The sequence below is a fragment of the Hylobates moloch genome, unplaced genomic scaffold (assembly GCF_009828535.3).
Source record: "Hylobates moloch isolate HMO894 unplaced genomic scaffold, HMol_V3 SCAFFOLD_6, whole genome shotgun sequence".
Classification (NCBI taxonomy): domain Eukaryota; kingdom Metazoa; phylum Chordata; class Mammalia; order Primates; family Hylobatidae; genus Hylobates; species Hylobates moloch.
Window position 1 is genome coordinate 115,928,708 of NW_026652281.1, and position 24,912 is coordinate 115,953,619.

General features: G+C 40.7%; 2 protein-coding genes across 5 annotated transcripts in view; one reads left to right on the forward strand and one right to left on the reverse strand.

The window, feature by feature from the left end:
* CTNNA1 (catenin alpha 1) overlaps positions 1-24,912 on the forward strand; it is a 185,612-nt gene that overhangs the window by 104,082 nt on the left and 56,618 nt on the right. Inside the window, exon 1 of one of the 4 annotated variants that reach the window (XM_032158021.2) lies at positions 21,089-21,251. The exons of 2 other annotated variants lie outside the window; for them this stretch is intronic. The gene's annotated coding sequence lies outside the window, so the exon portion shown is untranslated. Of the gene's footprint in view, positions 1-21,088; positions 21,252-21,337; positions 21,393-24,912 lie in introns of those variants that run through there. One more of the 4 variants, XM_032158020.2, reaches the window with a different exon arrangement.
* LRRTM2 (leucine rich repeat transmembrane neuronal 2) lies at positions 12,019-21,018 on the reverse strand. Its single transcript, XM_032158022.2, has 2 exons — positions 20,562-21,018; positions 12,019-20,212 (listed from the first exon to the last, which is right to left on the reverse strand). The coding sequence occupies exons 1-2, from the start codon at positions 20,563-20,565 to the stop codon at positions 18,666-18,668; spliced, it is 1,551 nt and encodes a 516-aa protein (XP_032013913.1). The 5' UTR covers positions 20,566-21,018; the 3' UTR covers positions 12,019-18,665.

The window sequence follows — 24,912 nt, forward strand, 5'->3', positions numbered from 1 at the left end:
GTCATGTTACATTGTTTCCCCTTATTCTCTGTAGACACTGTTCATTAAAAGGGTAATGATGGCTTATGTAATAATGTCATCCTGTGGATGCACATCCAGTGTACTTCATACTCCATGGGACATACACTTTGAGTGATTTTCCTCCCAGCATTGGTAATGTATTTTCACTGAACTCACATCTTTTGAGTACCCATTATAACCATTGACAGATACTTTCCATTTCAGAGAGGAAAAAATATTGGGATATAGAGTGTGAAGAGCAAAATTGGTCCCCTCAAACACCAAACCCATGATTGGCTTTTAAACTGTCATTTTGTTTGTTTGTTTTTGTTTTGAGATAGATTCTCACTCTGTCACCCAGGCTGGAGTGCAGTGGTGCGATCTCGGCCCACTGTAACCTCCGCCTCCCGGGTTCAAGCGATTCTTCTGCCTCAGCCTCCCGAGTAGCTGGGACTACAGGTGCCTGCCAGCACGCCCAGCTAATTTTTGTATTTTTAGTAGAGACAAGGTTTCACCATATTGGCCAGGCTGGTCTCGAACTCCTGACCTTGTGATCTGCCTACCTCAGCCTCCCAAAGTGCTGTGATTATAGGTATGAGCCACTGTGCCCAGCCTAAACTGTCATGTTTTATTTTTTATTTATTTATTTATTTTTGAGATGGAGTCTCGCTCTGTCACCCAGGCTGGAGTGCAGTGGCACGATCTCGGCTCACTGCAAGCTCCGCCTCCTGGGTTCACGCCATTCTCCTGCCTCAGCCTCTCTGAGTAGCTGGGACTACGGGCGCCCGCCACCACGCCCGGCTAATTTTTTGTGTTTTTAGTAGAGACGGGGTTTCACTGTGGTCTCGATCTCCTGACCTCGTGATCCGCCCGCCTCAGCCTCCCAAAGTGCTGGGATTACAAGCGTGAGCCACCGCGCCCGGCAAACTGTCATGTTTTAAACCAAACAAGCTAACCAGCCAGCACTTGTTTTTTCTATGTATAGCTATTAATATAATTGTGGATGCTGGAAACTGCACATTTACCAGTAGATGCCCTTTACTTTCAGTGAGAGAAAATTCAATTCATAGTGGGTTAAACTGGTTTTTGTTTTTTCCTGTTTCCTAAAAATTTGCATCTAGGTGAGTTTTCATCTTCCTTTTAAAAAGCTTAGAATGCTGTTTTACCAGTGGTTTTTAGTTGCTGGCGCTTGCCAGGAGGTGTTTGGGGAGTCTACAGTTTTGTACAGTGGTGGGTGAGACAAGGTCTTTACTTTGTCACTGTAAGCATGTCTCTTTCCTTCTTATAAAAAGAGCTGGAAAAGCAGTAAGAGTTGATTTTTGGTAGGTACTTTCCATTTGGGTTGGCTAAGTAAAAATGGCAGTAGAATTTTACTGTCTGGCATTTGACAGTGTTTTGTAGTTTGCCTAGGTAGAGAAATTTGAGTTGTTAGCTAGTCTTAATTATAATGAAAATGTGAAAAGAAATGTGTGTTATTACTTGAGACTTTGAAGAGCTCTTATAATTACAATTTTTGAAAGTATCTTTCTAAAGAAGGAGAAAGTATATGACCCTGGAGAGGGAACTAGGGACATTATAGAGTTAATTTTGGGTAGAGAATGAAGGGATTCCAAAATCCTGAAACTTGTTGATACATATTTTTTGAAGTATAACCCTCAAAATGTCATTTCTTATCTTTAATTTCTGTTAAGATGGGAAGTAGATAATGGCTTGGGGTTTTTATTAAAATTATATTGATAGCCATGCCACATACTTTTTAACAAAACCAGCAGTTCTGCTGAGATTTCTAACAGTGAAGCCATTAATGAACCTCTTGTATATGAACGTAACAAATTAAACCTTATAATAAGATACTCTTTTGTAGTGTGTGAGGGAGTAAAGTTAACATTGTCACTACACTGTGATGGTGCATTTCTTTCTTTTCCTTTTTTTTAAAGAATAGAACAGACAGGGTCTCACTCTGTTACCTAGGCTGGAGTGTAGTGGCCGTGATCATAGCTTACCAAAGTTTGAAACTCCCAGACTCAAGTGATCTCCCACCTCACCACCCAAGTAGCTGGGACTACAGGTGTGTGTTACCACACTCGGCTAATTTTTAAATTCTTTGTAATAATGGGGCCTCGTCATGTTGCCCAGGCTGGTCTCAAACTCCTGGCCTCAAATGATCCTCCTGTCTTGGACTTCCAAAGGGCTGGTATTACAGACAGGAGCCACTGTGCCTGGCCTGCATTTCTGTTTAATATTTGCACCATGTTAGGGAGCTAGAAATTATTGTTTAAAACTTTTAAGAGTACCTGACTAGGATTGGCAAAAGGGTAGATTTTACTAGGGTAAATTGGACTCAAGCAAGAGCATTTCCCTTGTCTGCCCCATGTTTTAGAAGGTAGAAACTGCCTGCCTTTCTGTGCCTAATTCGTGAGAGGAAATCCTTATTGAGACTTGAAAAGAAAGCAATTATGTATCTTTTCAGAAAATAGTTTTAGACTAAAGATTAATAATGAACACTTGGAAAGTTGTCATGGGAACTCCAAGGCTGTCTTTAGTACATTCTGGTGAATGAATGATTTCTTTCATGTTTTTCCCTCGTGCCCCAGTCTGCTGCCTATTTCTCTTGGAGGGAGTCATGTTCTTTTTCACCTGACCATTGGTTCTTACCCTTTGCCTGCCCTTTAAATAAATTTCTTTCCTTTTTTCTTTATCTCCCTTAACAGCCTTTTTCTAATAGTGGAAGTTACAGATTTTTCTCTGCAAAACAAGAAAAATTGCCAGAATACATCTCTCTGAGTCACTGCTTTGGTCATCATATCCTAGCCGTCTTCAGAAATCTGGAGTGACTGCTCTTGTCAACCATGTTAAATCTAAGCTCCCTTCCTAGCCCCAGAGGCGTCTTGTCATTTGGTCCTACTTTGGCCAAGCCCAGAGTAACTTCACTATTAATGGGCATCATGTCTCAGATTACTGGCTCAGGACTTCCCTGTACCCAGCCATATTGAAATCCTGCTGTTCCTTTTGTACCAAGCTCAAAGCTCATTTATCCACTGCATTCTTTAAAAAAAATTTTTTTTAAATAGAGATGGGGTCTTGCTATGCTGCCCAGGCTGGTCTCCAACTCCTGGCCTCAAGCAATCCTCCCGCCTCGGCCTCCCAAAGTACTGGCATTACAGGTGTGAGCCTACCACTGCATTCTTAAGTGCCTTCCTATTTTCTAAATATCAGTAATATTGGTGGCACTGTCCATTTGTATTTAACCATCAAAGCATGAAGCATGGTACTGTTAATGCATAAAGGTTAAATGATTTATACAAGGTCCCATAGCTAGTAAGTAGAGGTGCTATACTTTGAACCCAGCCTGGCTCCAGAATTTGAGCCCTTAACCACTGTGCAACACTGTAAGGTCTAGTTGAAATTAATAGTATATTAGGTTGACAGTACCATAACTTAACAATTGTAATTCCGTTTCCAACATTTTATTTTGAAAATTATGCGTATAGGGAAGCTGAAAGAATTATACAGTGAACCACCCACATATGAATCCACTTCTTAGATTCTATTAAATGTTTAAATATTTCCTTTGAGACATATTTAGCCATCCCTGTATCCGTCTTATTGTTTTGATGCATTTCAAATTCAGTTGCAGACACTTGTACATTCACCTCTAAACACTGTCCTATATGTGTCATTAATTAGAGTAAAAAAAAAAAAAAGTTTTTTTTTTTTTTCTGAGACAGGTTCTTGCTCTGTTGTCCAGGCTGGAATGCAGTGATGTTAACACTGCTCACTATAGCCTTGAACTCGTAGGCCCCAGCAGTCCTCCCACCTCAGCCTCCTGAGTAGCTAGCAGCACAGGTATGCACCACCATACCTGGTTAATTTTTTAATTTTTTATAGAGACAGGGTCTTGCCATGTTGCCCAGGCTGATCTTGAACTTCTGGGCTCGAGTGATCCTCCCACCTTGGCCTCCCAAAGTGCTAGGATTATAGGTATGAGCTCCTGCGCCTGTCCCAGTATTTTTAAAGGTAAGTTTTATACATACTGAAGTGTACAAATCTTAAGTGTACTACTGGTGAATTTTGATAAAGGCACATACCTTGTAACCCAAGCCTCTATCAAGATAAAATTATATAATATCCTTTTAGTTGAATATTTGGCTTTTTTTTTTCTTTCTTTCTTTTTTTTGAGACGGAGTCTTATTCTGTCACCCAGGCTGGAGTGCAGTGGCATGATCTCGGCTCACTGCAACCTCCGCCTCCCGCATTCAAGCAATCTTGCCTCAGCTTCCCCCAAGTAGCTGGGATTACAGGCACCTGCCACCACGCCCAGCTAATTTTGTTTGTATCTTTAGTAGAGACGGGGTTTCACCACTTTGGCCCTTGTTGGTCTCGAACTCCTGACCTCAAGTGATCCGCCTGCCTCGGCCTCCCAAGGTGCTGAGATTACAGGCATGAGCCACTGGGCCCAGCCTTTGGCTCTCTTGTAGTTCAAGTACATGAGTTCTACATTCCCCTCAGAATTAACCCCTGCTTTTCTGATTGTTCATGAACTTTCATTGGTTCTTCAGTTTATTACATTGACTTGAGAACAGGGCCATCTCCAGCTTATTTGCCAGCTTACTTGGCATGGAGCATAGTATGATTGATGGGCTTGTTATTGTAGTCATCATTCTCAATTCCTAAATGGTATACATGTATATTCTTCATTGATTAAAAATTCCTTTGATATGTCATTTCCAGTCATTTTCATGAATTGAGCTGACCATATTCCTATTACTTTTCCAATAGCACATGACTTGTTCAAGTGGCTTTGATGTTGAGGGAATGCTTCCCTTGACACCTATCCTTTTTTTTCCGTGACTGCCATTTTATAGTTATTGTTTAAAGATTTCTCAGACTGGTTTAGGAGGAAAGGATGGTTCTATGAGTCTCATCTCCATCTACACCCATTCCCTTGGTGATCTCATCTAGGCCTGTGACTTTAAATACCTGTATTCACGGATGATGACTTCTAAATTTATGTTTCCAGCCTGGACCATTCCCCTGGACTTGTCATCTCTACTTGAATGGCTAATAAACATTCCAACTTTAACATGTCACATATTGAATCTTAATTGTTCTGCATCCCCCACTTTCCTAATGTGTTCCACTTACAGTCTTCTTAGTCTTTTCTTGGTATTCAGTTAGTTAAAATGCTAGTTACAAATAACAGGGCTCAGAGCAGTGGCTCACGCCTGTAATCCCAGCACTTTGGGAGGCCGAGGCAGGTGGGTCGCTTGAGCCCAGGAGTTTGAGACCAGCCTGGGCAACATGGCAAAACCCCATCTCTACAATAAATACAAAAATTAGGCAGGTGTGGTGCCATGCACCTGTAGTCCCAGCTACTTGGGAGGCTGAGGTGGGAAAATCGCTTGAGCCCAGGAGGCAGAGATTGCAGAAAGCCAAAACTGCAACTCTGCATTCCAGTCTGGGCAACAGAGCAAGACCCAGTCTCAACAACTAAGCAAAAAACAGAAGTCTAGCCTTTCATAAGTATATCTAATCCCCAGACTCCCTTCTCACTTTAAACTGAGGGCGGGATGTGGTATGCGTGTGCATGCGTGTTTGTGTGTGTGTGTTTAAAGATTGATATAAAATATTTGAAAGGCGAGATCTTAAAAATATTATTTTCCAGTGTAGTACCTCTGATACTGAAATAATTGATGAATAAATCAAAATACTGATTATTGTTTTTGGAAAGCCAGTGGATTTATGTTTTTACTGGAAATATATTTGTTTAATAATTTTAGTTATAAATTAGGGTAATGGATTTGGTGGGAGTGTCAGCTGAACTTCAGATAAACCGTTTATAGTGTCCTGTTCTTCACAATCTGTCTGATTCATCACACATCTAATTCAAAGCAAGCACAAATTGAGTGTCTAAATGATACCACTTATGCACTGTAATTTTTTTTTGACACTTTAGGAATGCTGCATCAAAACTAAGAAAATTCCTGACCACTTGCTGTTAGATTTTCATGTGGAATAATAGACAAATCTTAGACTGGCAGGGGTTTTTTTGTTTGTTTGTTTGTTTTGTTTTGTTTTGTTTTGTTTTGATATGGACTCTTGCTCTCTCTCTGGAGTGCAATGACGCAGTCTCAGCTCACTGCATCCTCTGCCTCCTGGGCTCAAGCGATTCTCCTGCCTCAATCTCCTGAGTAGCTGGGATTACAGGCACGTGCCACTGCGCCCAGCTAATTTTTATATTTTTAGTAGAGATGGGGTTTCACCGTGTTGCCCAGGCTTGTCTGGGCACCTGACCTCAGGTGATCCACCCTTCTAGGCCTCCCAAAGACTTGGCAGTTTTAATACAGTAATAAAATGGGCTCTAGTTGTTGGAAGTTGACAGCAAATGTCAGAGAGCAGTTTTGCATACACTGGCTTGAAGGGACTATCAGGAGAGAAGAGGGAGATGTGGTGATGTGGTATTGTCCCAGTTGCCTGCAGGAGTGTGCTGAGGATGGTATATTCTTCTTTTCTTTCCCACTGCCATTTTTTTCCTCCTGGTAAATTACAAGGGAAAATAGAGAGGTAGCACTGTCAAGGCACTCCTGAACACAATCTTTTTTTTTGGAGATGGAGTCTCACTCTGTTGCCCAGGCTGAAGTGCAGTGGCATGATCTCGGGTCACTGTAACCCTTTGGCTGCCAGGTTCAGGAGAGTCTTCTGCCTCAGCCTCCTGAGTGGCTGGGATTACGGGCACACACCACCATGCCTGGCTAATTTTTGTACTTTTAGTAGAAATGGGGTTTCACTATGTGGGCCAGGCTGGTCTCGAACTCCTGACCTCAGGTGATTTGCCCACCTCAGCCTCCCAAAGTGCTGGGATTACAGACATGCGCCAACATGCCCGGCTCTGAACACCATCTTAATGTGTGCGCCACGTGGGCGATCCTTACATGAAATAGTTACTAGTGCCTGATGTTCGTGTCTTTTTTTTTCTATTTGGATCAAAAACTGGCAGAACATACTTCCACATGAAAGGTCCCAGCTTTCTTGCGGCCAATTCTGTGGAATCCCAAGAAAACTGGAATGAAAGATTACTGCCTATTCTTAAAGAATTCTACATTTCTGAAATGTTTGCCATATCTTCTACGACCCAATTCACATTCCCCATTCCCAATTAAAAACAGCAAGAGAGCAACTTTTATTACAGGTATGAAGGGTGTTGGGGACTTTATTTGGTCATAGAACTGGAATGAGTGCTAATTATTAAAAAGGGTACATCTTAAATGGCAGGTATTCTTGGTTTTTTAAAAGTGAAAGCAAGGCCGGGCGCGGTGGCTCACACCTGTAATCCCAGCACTTTGGGAGGCCGAGGCGGGCGGATCATGAGGTCAGGAGATTGAGACCATCCTGGCTAACACGGTGAAACCCCGTCTCTACTAAAAATACAAAAAATTAGCTGGGCGAGGTGGCGGGCGCCTGTAGTCCCAGCTACTCGGGAGGCTGAGGCAGGAGAATGGCGTGAACCCCGGGGACGGAGCCTGCAGTGAACAGAGATCGCGCCACTGCACTCCACCCTGGGCGACAGCGAGACTGCATCTCAAAAAAAAAAAAAAAAGTGAAAGCAAAATGAATAAATGCTATTTTATACTTGAATCTGTACAAAGAGCAAAGAGAAGTGTGGACTGAAAAGATAGCTCAGATGAGTGACTGTATTTTTTATTATAATTTCCAAATCGTGTAGATTATTTTGTAGCTGATAGGCACTTAGTTTTGTGGATTTGGGAGAAGCAGGTAGTAAGCCCATGGTCAAGAGATGTGAGAAAGTAGAGAAAAGTTGTGGATGAAGGAGGAGATAAAAGGATTTTCCTTGTTGGATAAACTAGATTATGATCTAGGAAAGACAATGCCAAGAACAAAGTTTTCTTGACTTGAAGAATCTGGGTCATAAGATCTGATAAGTTCTGATAAGATTGTGTGTCTTTCATTGAGATAGGTTGATTCTGAGCAAGCTTTATATGGAATAGAGATTTCGGTAATATGGAGGATTACTCTCCAGCTATCACGAAACATACCCTCCTGCGTGTATTGAACTAATGGATTATCTTTGTGTTTTTAAATTCTCGTACCTCTCCTGCCCACACCCCTCAATAATTCTGGCAAATCTGCCTTGGAACCAAATCTGCCACAATTGGAAGGGCTGCTTCCTAAATTAGATGTGATAGACTTAACGTACAATTTTTTTCTAAGCAAAAAGGAACATAATAGTGATCCTTAATTCTCAGCCATGTATTTTGTCCTAAAATATAATTGTCCGAAGCGGAGACATCAGTGAGATTATTTATTTCTTTTGAAAAAATAGTATCCTTTTATGATAATGGATAGTACTTGTTGTCCTATATAATTTTATTGAACAAGGAAAAGACATCACTTGATTTTAAGTGACTGCCTTATTCAGAAGGAATTTTTGAATTAGGGATTTTAAACCTTTAGAAATTTAGCTTTGATTCATAAAGCCAAACCAGAGTAATATTATATCTAATATTATAGTACATTTTGCAAAGCAAGTTACTTGACTGTGAGATAATGTGGTCAGTTTTATATCAATATTAGATGTAAAAAGTGTAACAAGGCTGTTGAGGCTTACTGAAAGTTCTAGCTAATTATCAGTTCTCATTTTGAATACTGCACATTAACTTAGAGAAGAAAGACTAGAAAGTAGGGTTTTAGGAAGCAGCACATGGGTCTAACATGTCTTTAATGTGATTACATTCTCTATTTGATGGATCTGTAGCATTTCACTGTGTACACGTTGCTATTAAAAATAACAAAACGGTTTTGAGCATTTATTCTGTGCTAGCCTCAGGACTTTACATGAATAAATCCCCCTGTGGTTATTATTGCTATTAATTCTGTTTTACAGGTCAAAGGCCCAAGGTACATAAAGGTTGAAGGACTTGTCCAGGGTCAGAGGCTCAAGTGTGGATCAGGGCTCCTAACTGCTGTGCAACTTAACTTGCCCCTGTTGAAAATCTAGGTGGTTTTTTTTAATGGCTTCTAGAAAGAGACAGTTAAATTTCTGACTGTTGTTCAGGCTAATGATTGCTTTATCTTTTTTTTTATATATGTAATTTATTTTTTTGAAACAGTGTCTCACTCTGTTGCCCAGGCTGGAGGGTAGTGGTGTGATCACAGCTCACTGCAGCCTTGATTTCCTGGGCTCAGGTGATCTTCCCACTTCAGCCTCTCAGGTAGTTGGGACTACAGGCAAGTGTCACTACACCTGGCTAATTTCTGTGTATACATGTATTTTTTGTAGGGACAGAGTTTTGCCATGTTGCCCCTGCTGGTCTTGAACTCCTGGGCTCAAGCAATCCTCCTGCCTCAGGCCCCCAAAGTGCTGGGATTCCAGGTGTGACTGCACCTAGCTGCTTTATCTTTTTAAATGTGTTCTTTCTTAGGAAATTAGTTACTGTGTTATAGATTCTTACCTAAGGAGAACACATATGATTATCATTAGCATTTTACAGCCCAGTTGGGTTCTTCTTGCCTACTGCACAGGAAAAGCCTGTACCCTGAGACAGCAGAAGTTGCAGCAGAGAAAGAGTTTAATAATCGCAAGGCCGATTGAGGTGGACAAGATACCTTTCAAATCCACCTCCCAAAGAATTTGGAGACTAGGTTTTTAAAGATGGTTTGGTAAGCGGGGGCTAGGGAATGGGTACTGCTGATTGATTGGGCTGGGCATGAAATGATAGGAGTGTCGAAACTGTTTCTTGGTATGGATCACCAATATAGGTGGCGTCAGTTGGTCCACTAGAATGCAGTCTGAAAAATATCTCAAACACCAGTCTTTTTTTTTTTTATTATTTAGATGGGATCTTGCTCTGTTGTCTAGGCTGGAGTGCAGTGGCACGATCTTGGCTTGCTGCAGCCTCCACTTCTGAGACTCAAGTGATCCTCCCACCTCAGCCTCCAGAGTAGCCCAGAGTGCTGGGATTACAGGCATGAGCCACTGCACCTGGCCTTTTCTTTTTTTTAGACAGAGTCTCACTGTGTTGCCCATCAGTCTTAAGTTTCACAGTAGTGATGTTATTTATAGAAGCAATTGGGAAAGTTACAAATCTTATTATGACCATTGGCTAAGTGACTCCTGAGCAGTAAACAATTATAAAAAGCAAGCTAGGAAACAGTAACAGGCTACTGTTTTAACTATGCTTAGATCTTATCAGAATAATTTTAACCTTACCACCTTTCATTAATTTTACAAAGGCAGTTTCAGACCACGAACGAGAAGAAGGGTAGTTTTTGGGAGGGGACTGTGATCATCCTTGCTTTAAAGTTAAGCTGTAAACTAAATTCCTCAGCTAAATTATAAACTAAATTCCTCCCATAGTTAGCTTAGCCTATGCACAGGAATGCACAGAGACAACTTGTGAGGTTAGAAACAAGATGGAATCAGATATGTTCTATTGCTCTCACTTGTATAATTTTGCAAAGGTGGTGTCATGCACAACCAGAGATGTTGTATGAAATATGCTTCTCTTCATTCCTGATATAGCGGAAGATGTGTTTTTTGTTTTTGTTTTTGGAGATGGAGTCTCGCTCTGTTGCCCAGGCTGGAGTGCAGTGGCGCGATCTCGGCTCACTACAACCTCTGCCTTCCGGGTTCAAGCAGTTCTCTGCCTCAGCTTCCCGAGAAGCTGGGATTACAGGCGCTCACCACTACACCCAGCTAATTTTTGTATTTTTAGTAGAGACGGGGTTTCACCATCTTGGCCAGGCTGGTCTTGAACTCCTGACCTCGTGATCCACCCACCTCTGCCTCCCAAAGTGCTGGGATTACAGGCGTGAGCCACCGCTCCCAGCCGGAAGATGTTTTTAATTTTAAATTATACTCCTTGTGCAGAAGATGTGTAATGTAATGTAGTAGGTGTTTACTGGCTGTCCCTTGTGTGTTGGAGCCCTGTAGTCTGGTCCCAGGGATGTGATAAAGAGGAAACACCAGCTGTTGAAAGTGCTTGGTTCATTCTTGCAGAACTTCTAGGCTCCACCCACCCTTGGGTCACGACAAAGTTTAGGTCATCACAGAGTGTGCAGCATGCTTGTGTAGGCTCCTTACAAACTTAGCCTTTATCAAGGGTCTTCATGAAGAACAACTCTGCCTGTTCTCTAGAACCTCCTTAGAGGGACAGTCCAACATTGTTCCTTATTGTTCCTACAGCCGGCTCCATTTTATAAATAATTCACAGGTTTTTTCACTTAAGTGTCTCTTTCTCCAGAGAAACCAGTGTGCTGCCTTATCCGATGAAAGCTGTTGGTTTTATCCTTTGTTTTGGCCACCAGGAAGATCAGGGCCAAATTGGTGTATAGTGTATACTAGAAATAACGATTTCATTGCCGTTCTAGGGCTTTCTAACCCCTTTTTGTAATTTATCAAAACCCATTAGATCTGGTAAAATATCTGGACTCACATACAATATTGTATTATAATTTTAAGACGTTCTTGCATCCTGAAACATATCCTGGACCCTTGGGGTTAAGAGTCCTGCTTTTGATCTTTTTGTATCTTTATTTCACTATTCTGTACATAGTTTTATTCTAAGTTTCTTGACTGTATAGAAGTAGGTTATGTGTAAATGATAAATAACATTGTTTTTAGAGGTTTTGGGTACTGAGCAGTTGCCCTCCATGTATTTGACCGCGAGGCAACGGGAATTGTTTTTGTTCATCACAAGAGGAAATTTTTTGGCCCTCATGATGATGAAATTGGTAGGCTAATTATAAATGGCTGCAGAGGCTGGGCGTGGTGGCGAACACCTGTAATTCCAACTCTTTGTGGGCTGAGACGAGTGGATCACTTGAGCCCAGGAATTCAAGACCAGCCTGGGCAACACATGGTGAAACTCTGTCTCTACCAAAAATGCAAAAATTAGCCAGTCTCATAACCCGCTCTGGAAATAATTAATTAATTAAAAATGGTTGTAGTGTTTTGGTACAATGATTTTCCAGAAAAAGCAGCCTGTAGATTCTGTTGTAACTCATTTATTTATTTATTTATTTTGGTACAAATACTATTTATTTATTTTGGTACAAATACTAGGGCCTAAAGATGGAAGTCTTATGCTCTAAACACAATTGTCAATAGATATTCAGTAAACTTAATGTTTATGATGTTTTTACACCTCTTCTGTGTGGTTTTTGGTAAAATCTTGATGAAAGCTATAAAAAGGCTTTGGCAATTGTCTCTAGGGCTGCAGTTTTCATATCTGTTTCCTAAGTGAGGCATGAGCCATTGGCCTCTGCCCATCAGGGTTGCTGTTCACAGATGCTTCTTCATGCTGGATGTCTATTGGGAGTTCCTGACTTGGAGGCATTGGGCAAGCCTTTGCTCTTCAGCCTCCATGTATAGAGGGTAGTATTTTCATTTGTAGGCTTTTCAGGATAGGATGCTTGATTGTACTTGACTTTGGAGATTTCTTGCTCTTTACTGTCCTCTTCAGATAGTAGAAGGGGAGGTTTAAGATGTGTCCCTTAAGAGTATTCCCAAAACAAGTATTGAGGATAAAGGTCAAATTCATGCTAAGGAGAAATGTTTTTGCAGTAGCTATGACTTTCAGCTCTTTTTCCCCTCCCTCTTTGTAAAAGACAATTTGTAGTACATTTTGTCTCTCTAAGGGAGACATGACTACCCCAAATTTTTAAACAGACCAGGAAGAATCTTGTATATTTGAGTGGGAACCTGAGAATGCTGTGGCATATAGACAAAATTAATTAAAATAACTGATAAAGAAATCAGATGTAGCTTTAAATGGGATTTTCAAAATTAAAATGTAGGAGAATTATGTTAATAAGCTCTGCTTTTAACTCTATCAAGTGTAGGAATGTGTTCCTTTGTGCAATTTAAAACCACCATCACCTATGCCCTCTAGTGCTTATAGGATGAGTTTGACAGTAGAATTGTGTTCTCTGTTTCCTGCTTCTGCCCTGGTTACTGCTGAAATTCCTGGTGTGAGAGTTCTCTTAGTCTCTCTGATCCCAGCTTCCCTGGCATTGGGAAAAGGATGGCTTTGCCTATTCCTCCATGTGGTCCTACTATGCTGCTGTGGTGCTGGAGAAACAATAAGTGCATCTGGGCAAACGTGGCAGACTCCTGGCGGTCAGCTCCTGGAAGCTAGGGCAGTTTATGCCCCAGCACTGCCCAGGTATAGAATCCTGTCCTGAGGATGTTTATCTGTAGCAAGCCAAGGACATTATAGTTGACCCTTGAGCAACATGGGTATGAATCGTTAAGGTCTACTTATATGTGGATTTCCTCCCACCTGTGATACCCCTGAGACAGTAAGACCGACTCCTTTCTTTCTCTTCCTTCTCGGCCTACTCAACATGAAGACAACAACAAGGATGAAGGCCTTTATGGTGATCCAGTTCCACTTAATGATAAATGTGTTTTCTTATGATTTTCTTTTTTTTTTCTTTTTTAAAGATGGAGTCTCACTCTGTCACCCAGACTAGAGTGCAGTGGCATGATCTCAGCTCACTGCAACCTCCGCGTCCAGGTTCAAGCAATCCTCCTGCCTCAGCCTCCCAAGTAGCTGGGATTACAGGCGCATACCAGGTTGCCTGGCTAATTTTTATATTTTTAGTAGAGACGGAGTTTCGCCTTGTTGGCCAGACTGTTCTCAAACTCTTGACCTCAGGTGATCCACCCACCTCAGCCTCCCAAAGTACTGGGATTACTGGCGTGAGCCACCATGCCCCACCATGATTTTCTTAATAACATTTTCTTTTCTCTAGCTTATTTTTGTAAGAATACCATATATCATACATATAACATATAAAATATGTATTATTTTGACTGACGGTATTAAATATGTGTTACCTAATATGGACTGACCGTTTATGTTATCAGTAATGCTTCTAGTCAGCAGTAGCTATTAGTGAAAATTTTTGGGAAGTCAAAAGTTATATGCAGATTTTCGACTGTGTAGAGCAGGGGGTTGGCACCCCTAACCCCAGTGTTGTTCAAGGGTCAACTGTAGTTTAAAATCTTCCCTTCCTTTTCCCGTCCGTACTCACCGAGTCGGCATCTGGGGTGGAGGAGGTCATGTAGGGATCCTCATGGTCCTAGTGTGTAAGCACCTGTGGACCTCCCTCCTAGGAGTGGCATGCAAGGTGCTGCTGGGATGGACATCAACCAGCCCCCAAGGTAGAGGCCAAGTCGCTGTTGGCTAGGTACAGGCAATTAGTACCTTTCCGAAGCTCTCTGTGGTGTCAGTTCACTGTAATGGAGGATTCAGAGAGGGGCAGCCAACTCCACGCCCTGTGAGCCTGGGACAGTTGTTTTTCCACTTGCTCAGGCTCTTGACAGAGCAGCTTCTTACTGCATGACAGCTTTTTAGGCACTTTCCCTTCCCACCACTTTACCTTTACTTTCTTCTTATCCTAGTTTTGCCTCTCTCTGAATGAAGACAGGTGATGATTAGCTGCCCCTTTTTTCAGTGGACACATTTGACGTTGTAGAGGAACACGGAACAAAACAACTGTTCATTTAAGATTTCTATGTCTGTCACAAGTGGCTTTTCAAGTTTCACATGTCAAAATTGATAGGTTATCAAGGAAAAGTAAAAAGGCATTCACTTTTTACAGTATACACAATTTTAATAACAAAACTTTCCTGTACACTGCTTTATGTTACCCTCCCCCCTCCCAAAACACCCTGCATAATAGTATTTTCTTCCCACCCTCAACCCAGCTGCCCACCTCCCACCCAAAAAGAAAAATGGCTCTTGAAGGTGATTGAACACAATGTATTTGGACTGTACTTTGAGTTTCCAGTCTCAGTGTTGATAGGAAGGTTCACCAAACATTCCATATATCAGACTTAAAAAAAAAAAAAAACACTAAGGACAGAAATGTTAGTTGAAAGAGTTGCAGAAGTTTCCAAATGTTTGCAATAGCAGAATGAAAGCTTAAACAGTCATTTTCTATTTGTTTTTGGCCTTATTCAAGTACTATGAGTTTGCCCCAGGTTAGATAGAGAAATATTTAATTATCTATAGATGGCCTGTCTCTCTCTTTTTTTGTTGTTTTCCTGGCTCAAGGGCTTTAATCAATAAGATATGAAAAGTATGTACCCAAACAGATTTTTCAGATAGGTCTGTCGCTGTATTGCTGTATTAGGAAAACGATCATGTAAGTCAGCTGTTAAAAATATTCTTTAACAAATTTTATATTGATATCCACACTTCAGAAAAAGAACGGGACATTTATAGCTTTTTCCCCTGATAGCTGTGTGTAGGAAGTGTGCCTTAAGAAAATGAAATGCCTGTTTTGAATTTTAGAATTCAAACCTAGTGCTACATAGGGCTCATTTTTATTGGAAAGATGGAGTCTAGCTCTTGGTGACTAGCATTAGAATAAGCAGATGGATTTTAATAATTAGTGGCGTTGGGAAGTTCAGTCAATTCCATTTATTGAATTGGTACAGAAATTAACTTAGGCACATTAAGAAATTACATGTGTTAGTACAGATTTTTGGCTTAAAAAATTAGTATCTTTGCTTTTTGATTCTGGCAGTGGGTATTCTCAGACTTGTGTGTGGATTTCCAAGTTTATCAGCCCACTCTTTTCAGAAAGGTAATTGAAATGCCTGTCATGCTACAGAAATGAATATAAACAATTTCAAACTAGTTCTTGGTTTCTAGGTGGGTATGGTATCATAGTCTTATTTAGCTTTCTTTTTTCCAGAGAGATTAATTATTTTTCTGGTTCTTAATGGTCATTTTCCTCTAATCTTAAAAATAGAAAAAAAATGGAGTGGGTGGTGGTGGTGAAGAGGATAAAACCCCACCAAAAAACAAAAGCTCTGACTCTGTGTAACCAAGATCCGCAGCGTTGCTGTGATGCTGTTCCATTCTAGCCAGTTGGTAAAGAAAGCACAGATGACTAACAGTCTGATCTTCAAACCTGTGCTGATTCTGAAACACAAATGGACAAAAATGAAAGGAAATCTTGCCTTCTACAGGCAATTAAAAAGAGAGGTTTTTGCTTTTAAATGAGAAAGGAAAATACCTTTTTGGTACTACTGTCATTCACTTTTCTTAAAGGACATTACCCAGAAAAATGGAAGACAAAAAATTTTGATTTTTTTCAACTAGAAAGTATGTCTTGCTAGCCTTGGCTATGCCGTTCCTCTGAATTAGTAAATGGCTTGCTATTCCAATTTGCTTTTGTCCGTACACTAAGGATTTTGCCAGTTATGGTCCTTTAAGGATTAAGGTGGAGATTCCCAGCCAAAGAAGGGGATTTCTTATCCATCCCACAGTTTGAATCTTAATTTTGGTTGTGGTTTGAAATGATGGAAAATACTCCTCTGCTGTCCTTCAGGGCTGATGGAATCTTGTGTGCTCAGGACACAGTTGTGTTGTGACCAAGCTGTCTGTCACCTGACAAATGGCAGTGGTCGTCCTGATAAATGGGTTGGTAAATTTTAGCCCATGGTGCTCTTATTTGTAATAGGGGCTTCTAATTCAGCCTGTCTGTGGGGAAGTAGGGCACTGTGCTCTATGCTGTTAAATCAGCTTCTGTCTCTGCCCAGACAAGCCCAGGGTCTGGTTTAACAAGAGACGAAATACCGCTCGAGATAACTGAATTGAACTGGTCTGAGACTTTGACAAACTAATCTGCCCACCTTAAAAAAGAGAGCACATTTTTACTGTAATTTGTGATCTTGTCTGCTTTTTACCGAGAGATGTTAGGTGACGGGTACTAAGGTACCCATCTCTTAGTATTAAAGAAGAAAAATTGTGATTAAATCTTACTGGTTAAACTATAGCCTTAACATGTTTTCAGTTTGATCCTGGGAAGAAAATATGCCCTGAATGAAGGATATCATGTTCATGTTGATGTTGGGGAAAAGATAACTTTAAAAATGGTAGTGGCTTTCTCTAAGGTTTTATGTCTTTTTTCTACATACAGTAAAGGGCAGTTGTAAAAAATGCTCATTTTCTAAAATCAAGTTAGTGCTATAATTTTACAGTTTTTTCAATATATGAAACGATGTTTATGGAAAAATTCTGTGTGAATGAGTAGCTTGCATCTAAATTCCAAATATGTAATAGGTTTTCTTTAGAAATCATAATACAAGAAACTGAATACCTGTGGTTCTTTTCTGCATGAAAAATGTGGCATCCTTATCACTTGTTAATTATGGAATGTTTATATTTACATTGGAGAATCTACCCCTCTTCCCTTTTCAGCAGCAGGTCCTTTCCCTATTTGGTGCAGATTGTGTATAATCATTCTTGGCTGCCTTGTAAACTCCAGCTAACCTGAGAGTCGGATTTCAAAATCTGCCTTTCCTTTTAATCCCTCACCTCCGTGCTGCCTTCAAGTTACCACTGTGTGGCTGCATAGGCATGTCGAGTTGTTCTACCATAAGATACATCTCAGTGATGCTGTTTTCTTCACCTACACTGAACTACACTTACAGCATGAATGCGTATCTTTATTGAAAGATCGAAATTTATTATATAATAGTTAGAAAGTGTTTTTTTTTCATGGTTCCTTTGTAATACAATATGAATCAGTGTTATGCCTGTTGCTAGCCAATTATTTTTAACTTGGCTCTTTGAGGTTTGAAGATCAGGAAAGAGCAGAAGAAAGAGGTTTAAACCCCTTTGTCAAGGCATCTTTGATCATGATAGCCGAGAGAGAGAGAGCACGAGTGTGTGTGTGTGTGTGCGCTTTTAAATTGGAGGGAGCATGTCAGGATTGTTAAATTGACTCATTTTGTCTTGTTTATCTCCAAAATATTTTCTAAATCTTTTTTTACATATTAATGTAAACATAGGATTTAGTACATTAATTAGTACAATGACAATTTAATACTAGTTTAAAACAATTGTCTAAATGCCACAAAAATCATGTCCATTATAAGTCAAACGAGAAATGGGTAAGAAGTCGGTGTAATTATTTAGGATTGATTTCATTGTAATGAGACCTTTTCACAGTCACTTGGATTCATTGTGTAAATATATTAAAGAGTCACTCAGCTTATTTGAATTACATTAAAGGGTTCTGATTTCATGATATGGACTTTGATAATACCTACTAACCCAGGCAGAAACTCTGGAAGAAGAATGTTTAATATTTACCAGTCTTCAGCATACATGAAATTCTACTTCCCACACTGGCAAGAAATTGAAGATTTGAGTAAATACCAAATTATCATACAAGAGAACTTTACTAAGTCTCCTTTTAAGCAGCAAGATAGTTGTGGTACATGGGATGGAGAGCAGTGATCAAACAGGTATTGATCTATATCTGTTTCTGCCCAATAGCTTCTTTCTAAATTGTTTTCAGTAGAAAAAAATAGCATATGGAGACCTTAGTGTAAAGGTTTACACACGATTGTATATAATTACATACATTTCTTATTTTGAAGTAAGCATTTTAGACTTTCCAACAGGAGTGCAAATTAATGTGAGCATTGATTCATTTAACACTTAAAATATGGTTTCATTTAAAAAATTAAAAATACTTCAACACTTCAAAAACTAAGTCTCCACTTAGTTTGGAAAATTAGGCTTAATGTCACCATTGGTAAAAATTAGATATGTATTTAGCCTCTACTATGTAAAATAGGTTACTTATCTGATGTGATTTTTGATGACGGGTAGATATTATACTTCACATTCTTTGTATGGCAGCTGCTGACACTTGCACTGTCCATAACCATTAATGATGATGAAGGGTCCTTCATGGGTGGGTTCATATTCATTATACGGTCCTTGGTCTGACATGTTTGACATATGGAGTCGTGTTTGGGATCGGAGCTGCCTGTGGTTCTGAACCATTGAGCACTGCCTAATTCTTCTTAAAGTGGGAGGGCAGCACTTCCTGGAGATGAACACTATAAAAATAATAAAAAAGAAAGAAAACAATAAAGCCATTGTTCCCGTAATTACCCGCTGAGTGAAGATGGCATTGTCTGGTTCAGGAAAGTGTTCCTCGGTAGTAACTGCTATGCCTGCAGTAGTTGGGATTTCTTTGTCTCCCACATGGTAACTTGATGAGCTTATTCTTTTTGTATATTCAGTGGTTGGATCTCTATAAGTTGTAGCCATGACAGTGACAGTGGTTGACAAATTCCAGCAGAGCTGAAATCCGTGGACTGCATCTAGAATATCCTCTCCTTGGGTGTGGTCAGGACTGTGGCATAGGATGGAGTGCTCCCACCGACCTTGGAAACTGCCCAGCCAGGAGGCCAGAGCACATATTCGGGCGCTGCATTCCCACAGATTGCCAGAGAGGCCAACGGTTGTGAGGGATCTCAGGGAGTTTAAGATCTTGGAATCAAGGCTGTTTAACTTGTTGTTATCCATGAGGAGTATTTTAAGATTAGGCATCGTTTCAAACACTGTCAAGTCGATGGCTTTGATTTCATTTCCAGTCAGGTCTAGCTTTTCTAAAGTGCCCCAGGTCCACTCCATCCCACATGTCAAGTTGCTGATTTTGTTCCATTGTAAGAAGAGCGTGTGCAGACTGCTTAGCCGTAGGAAATGAGCAAAATTAATCTTCGTCAGCTGGTTGTGCTCTAGGTGAAGCTCTCTCAGTTTAATTAATCCTGCAAATCCATTGCGAGCCAAACTTCGCAAACGGTTTGTGCTCAAATCCAGAAACTCCAGACTACGACAGTCCCAGAACAGGCGTACTGGGATAGTCCGCAGGGAGTTGGAACGTAAATGCAAGGTCTGCAGCTTCCGAAGGCCATAGAAGAGCTCTGGGTGCAGAGATGACAGCTGATTAAAAGACAGGTCCAAATTTTGCAGGTTAATCAGTTGGGTAAAAGTTGTGTTTGGCAAGTAAAATATTTTGTTGGAACTTAAGATTAATTCCTTAAGTTTATATAGTCCTTGAAAAGCATCTTCTTTTACTGTTGAAATTTGATTGTGATCTAAGTGGAGCCAAGTAAGTTGACTGAAGCTGGCAAATTGATCTCTTTCGAGCTCTGTGATGTGATTGTGCCTCAGGGACAGGCCCAGAGAGCCCTTGTCTGTGGCGTTTGGCACTGAGTGGAAGCCCTGAGAGTCGCAGTAGAAGAGCAGCTTCTCGCAGCGGCATTTGGGTGGACACGCCATACCCAGGGCAGGCAGCATTTTTAAAACCATACTCATTGCATATATTGCTGCCAGCATAGGGGCCCCTAATGGCCACTTGAAATGTAAGCCTGCAGAATATAATTTAAGGAAAACAAGAAGATAGGATATTTTTCAGCACAACATATGGGCTATTAAAAAAACAGCAACAACCAACATTATATCGAAAGATTTCACTGCGTATAACTTATTTTTCATTTACTGCAGAAAAATTAACCTTATTGGTATGACTGGACCAAAACTTAAACCATTTAAAAAGAAGATAAAACATGTCTCTGTCATCAGCGATACATGCTTTTACTTAAACCTCAAAATCCAAAATATGACAGTGATTTCCCTCATAAAATGTGAATTCGGTAGCTTATTTTAAAAGCGTGATTCCTTATTGAATGTACAAGACATATAAATGCACAGACTTACCCATTCTTCTGAGCACATTGGAGGCTGCATTCAGTCGCGGTTGTTAGACTCAACGCAGTGAGTCTGTAAAAGGCTCTAACATGTAGGAGCCTTTGACCAGTTTCCTGTTTTCTGTGTCCCAGGCTTTCCAAGTAAAATTGAATCCACCAGGATGAGTTGTTTTTTCCTTAGGATATTCCTCTGGAAAGCATTGGTTTCATTTTCTGTGATTGCTCTGATCTCTAAATCAGTTTTGAATATAAGTTATTAAATTTCTCCACCTCTAACTGCTCAGCTGGTTAATCAAAGCTTCAGTCTCCTTTCCGCAGCCGTTAGTTCTCTTGGTCTTAACTTGTTGATGGCAGATGGGTGGCTTGTTGCAGAGAAGAGCTCCTGGAGCAGCATGAGTGCATTTACTGAAAAGCTTTTCCGAGAAACGGCACAAGAATGGATTTGCTTATGTGCTGCGACCACATAGAACTGTATATAGGCTGACGTCACCGGATGACGTGTCTTTTGTTTGGGTTTTCCAGAAGCTTTACTGTTATAAAGCACTGTGCTTTGTAACAGCATCGGGGTCGTTGCAGGACCCCCTGATTACAATAAAGCAAGAAAGAAGAATTCCTGACTTAAAAACATGGTATTCCTTCAGTGTAGAAAGCAGCAGTGAGGTTGTAATAAAGGCTGCATTCAAGAAGACCCATCTGAACAGTGAGTTGGGTTAGCAGAGTGATGATTTTTAATGCTTGTAAGAGCCAGTGTTAGACTGCCGATTCTGCATAGAGAGATCATCTAAATGGGCAGAAGCCTGCACAATTTATGAAGTGCTGATTTAACACCAGCCTATGCAAGGTAGTGTCGCTGCACTGGTAGTTTGGAAAGCTATTCAGTTGCCTTGTTGTCATGCTTGGTTAAAATTAAAGTATGACTATGATTTGCTTTAGATGTGTTGATAAACTAGCTAAGTGGGCTTGGCTTCTTTGTCATCAAGAGCTTAACATTATAAACCAAGAATAAAGGGGGAGGGGAAGCTTGCAAAACAAAGCATGTGGTTATTTTTTTCTTTGAGAATTTCAGGGGAACTCTAACTCTAAAAAGATTTCTCTTTCTTTCTCCTATTTTATAACAATGTTTTGTCGCCATACTGATTGAAAAATACTGCTGAGTTGATCTTTAAATGTCCTCCTGGGAGGACAAGGCAGGTTGATACAGTCATTTTAATGCACATGCCCTAAGCATTAGCAGTGAAGCAGAGATGATTTAGGACAAGTGATACCGTGTAGCTGGATTCTGACATGGTCCCTTGTATTTTACCTCAGAATCTCACCTACTCTGTAACTAAAAACTTCCGCTGGTACTGAGGTTGGTGGTTGTGACACTGAAATAATAGAGCATTTGCACACTAGTTCCCAGTGGCTGACTTAACTGAGCCTACTGCTGTTGTTAGAACCTGTCTTATGAATACAAAAGGTCACTCATGCTTTGGACTGGGATGTTTGTTTTGGCTTGATTTTGCTTGCCCTAACTCCAGTTTCTCCCTATTGAATGGTGTCTTCACTTTTCAGACCTCAGTTATGGATGTATAGCTCCATGTTTAGTGGTATATAAATGCAAAAGATGTTTCTAGATGAATCAGTGTTATATTTTCAGGCCTGACAAAGGTTAAGGCCTTTTCTACATCTTGCCTTATTGATTTGACCCAACATACCTATTTCTCCCATATCATTGGCACTTATCCTTTGTGGGTCTTGTCTCAGACCTAAGGACAAACATCTTTAAAACTACTGATGGTGTCTGTGAAACAAGAACATCGTTGGCCTTTTTGGTTCTGAGGGATTCATCCCACTGGGCAGATCTAAGAAGTAATTGTCTTGGGTAAAATTTTTCTGTTGTAGTGTTGTACTGGAGTGAGAGCTGTGAGACTCCAAGGTCCCTTCCTTAGGGCTCTGTGTAAACATGCTATGAAAACTGCAGCAGTGCAGGTGTGTGGTTTGAGTCCTCCTAGAAGTGATCCCAAGATAGGATTAGAAGTACAAGAGGAAAAAATGCCTACGAAGTACAAAGGGAGACAGAAGGCAGCAGGAATGCTCTGAGAGTCTTCATGCCACAGGGCAGGTCTGACACCTGTGAAGGGACAGAGGCAGCAAAGAAGATGAGATCGGCATTGTGGCTCTTAGACAAATTTTGTAGGCTGAATGGAAATTCCCAAGCCAAAGTTGCCAGTGAGCAGACTCTTGAGTCCTTAGCAATGAGCCTGCACTAGTACATCCTCTTTGTTCCTTCTTGCTCATTAAAGAAGGGAAGGAAACAAGTCCTGGTTTACACCCTGGGAATGCTGCTCCCCCTCTGACCTTAATCCTTTCTATAGTCTCTCTCAATAGGCTAGAACTTCTTAACCTGGTTCCATAAACTGTCTTGTGAAATTTTTTTGCTTGTTCATTTTTCTGTGGATAAGGTTGAGTCCGATTCCTACAGGGTCTCTCACCCTAGGTTTCAGAGCTACTGTTCTACAGGAACTTGCCCCCCAAAGTTTTAAAGACAGTAGTCTCATAGGAGTGGTCTCTTAAAATTTCTTAAATGAAGATAAGCCCTTGGGATGTTGTAAATGCCCTTACTGAAGCCAGCTGCCTTCTGATGAAAAAACCCTTTGCCACGCAGAAGAAGCTGGATTAAACTCTTCTCTCAAGTAACGACTTTAGTTCCTTGGGGAGAAAAGCATTTTAGTCCGTTGGATTAGAGCCACCACGATTAGGAATGAGTTGTGTGTTAACATGCAGAAGGAAAAGCATCTCCTTGCCCTTAAACTCTTGCTTTTTAGTCTGCTTGGCCTACCTTCTTAAATACTAATAAATGGAGACTACTTAAATTATATTATCTCAGTACTATTATAACAGATTTGTGGGCAAGGAAAATTGCCCAGAGAAGCATCAGTGCAATCAAGAGTAATTATTTTTTGAAGGCCTCTAAGGAAATGGGCAGTAATGCTTGCAGTATCATGGTGCCCAGAGAGCACAGCCCCTTCCAGGTCACCAGCCATCTTTCTCACCTGCGCACTCTTTGGGTTCAGGAGGTTCAGGCTGTGGAACCAAAGAAGACATGGAGTTTGCCTTAAAATTAAATTGGTAGAGTGCAGAGTTCCCATTGATGGAATTTTGTATCATTTTTTGGTCTTTATCTTTCTTTAGCTAAAAGGGCTTTCTAAACTTTCTCTTGGTTTCGCTATAGAGCAGCTTTCTTCTGCAAACATATGCCTTTGACTTAAAGTGGCAATACTACTTCTGGAAGGTACTGTCCATATGATCTGTTTCAATTTTCACTGCTTTAGATGTTCATGATAAGGCAAAGGAGAAGTAAAATCTAACCCGTCTCCTCTCTGTAAATGGTTTTAAGCAAATTAAGTGAGTCAAGTGTCAGGGCTTAGATGGCTGTAGTTGTCTGCATTCCTCCACATGAGAGTTTGCTTTTCATATGTATTGCTGATGAGGGAGAGTTATTCCCCTACTTGGAGAAGCAAATGTACAGATATATTCATGAAATTTCCTGTTCTTCTGTGGGAGGGAGGGTAGAGAGGGAGCTTTATATTTGCTTTATGCTAAAAAGGCAAATGTTTCTTTCATCATACCCAGCTCCAAAAATTGTGTATGCCCTGGCACCAAAGTGTTGCCCAGAGGTGTTTTGGAGGAGCATGTTAAAATAAACCTTGTTGCTGGCAGTCTCAATCCCTGCTTTTAAAAAAAATGATAGCTGGCCAGGCACAGTGGTAGCCTGTAATCTCAGCACTTTGGGAGGCCAGAGTGGGTGGAGCACGAGGTCAGGAGTTCAAGACCAGCCCGGCCAAGATGGTGAAATCCCATCTCTACCAAACATACAAAAATCAGCTGGGCACGGTGACGGGAGCCTGTAATCCTAGCTACTCAGGAAGCTGGGGCAGGAGAATCGCTTGAACCAGGTGGCAGCCTGGGTGACAGAGTGAGACTCCGTCTTTAAAAAAAAAAAACAAAAGCCATTTTTAGGGTGGAGGTCCTAGATGTTGTGGGTCTTATGTCCTCTGCTAAGAACCTTTTAAGGTGTTAACTGGCAACCACATACTTAGGCTTATGTTGTAGCCAGACTTGTATTAGAGTAAGTGGGTTTTACTAGCTTGTCTTTTTTTGAAGGAGAAGGGAACCTTTCAGTAGTAGAGTGTCTACATTAGACTACCAGAATCTCCATTTCTGCCTGGATCCTTGTCTCCATCCCTGCCTTCTGTTGATTTTATTTTGTTGTTGTTGTGTGTGTGTGTGTGTGTGTGTGTGTGTGTGTGTGTGTGTTTTTTTTTTTTAAAAGACAGTGTTTTCACTCTTTCACCCAGGCTGGAGTGCAGAGGCACGAT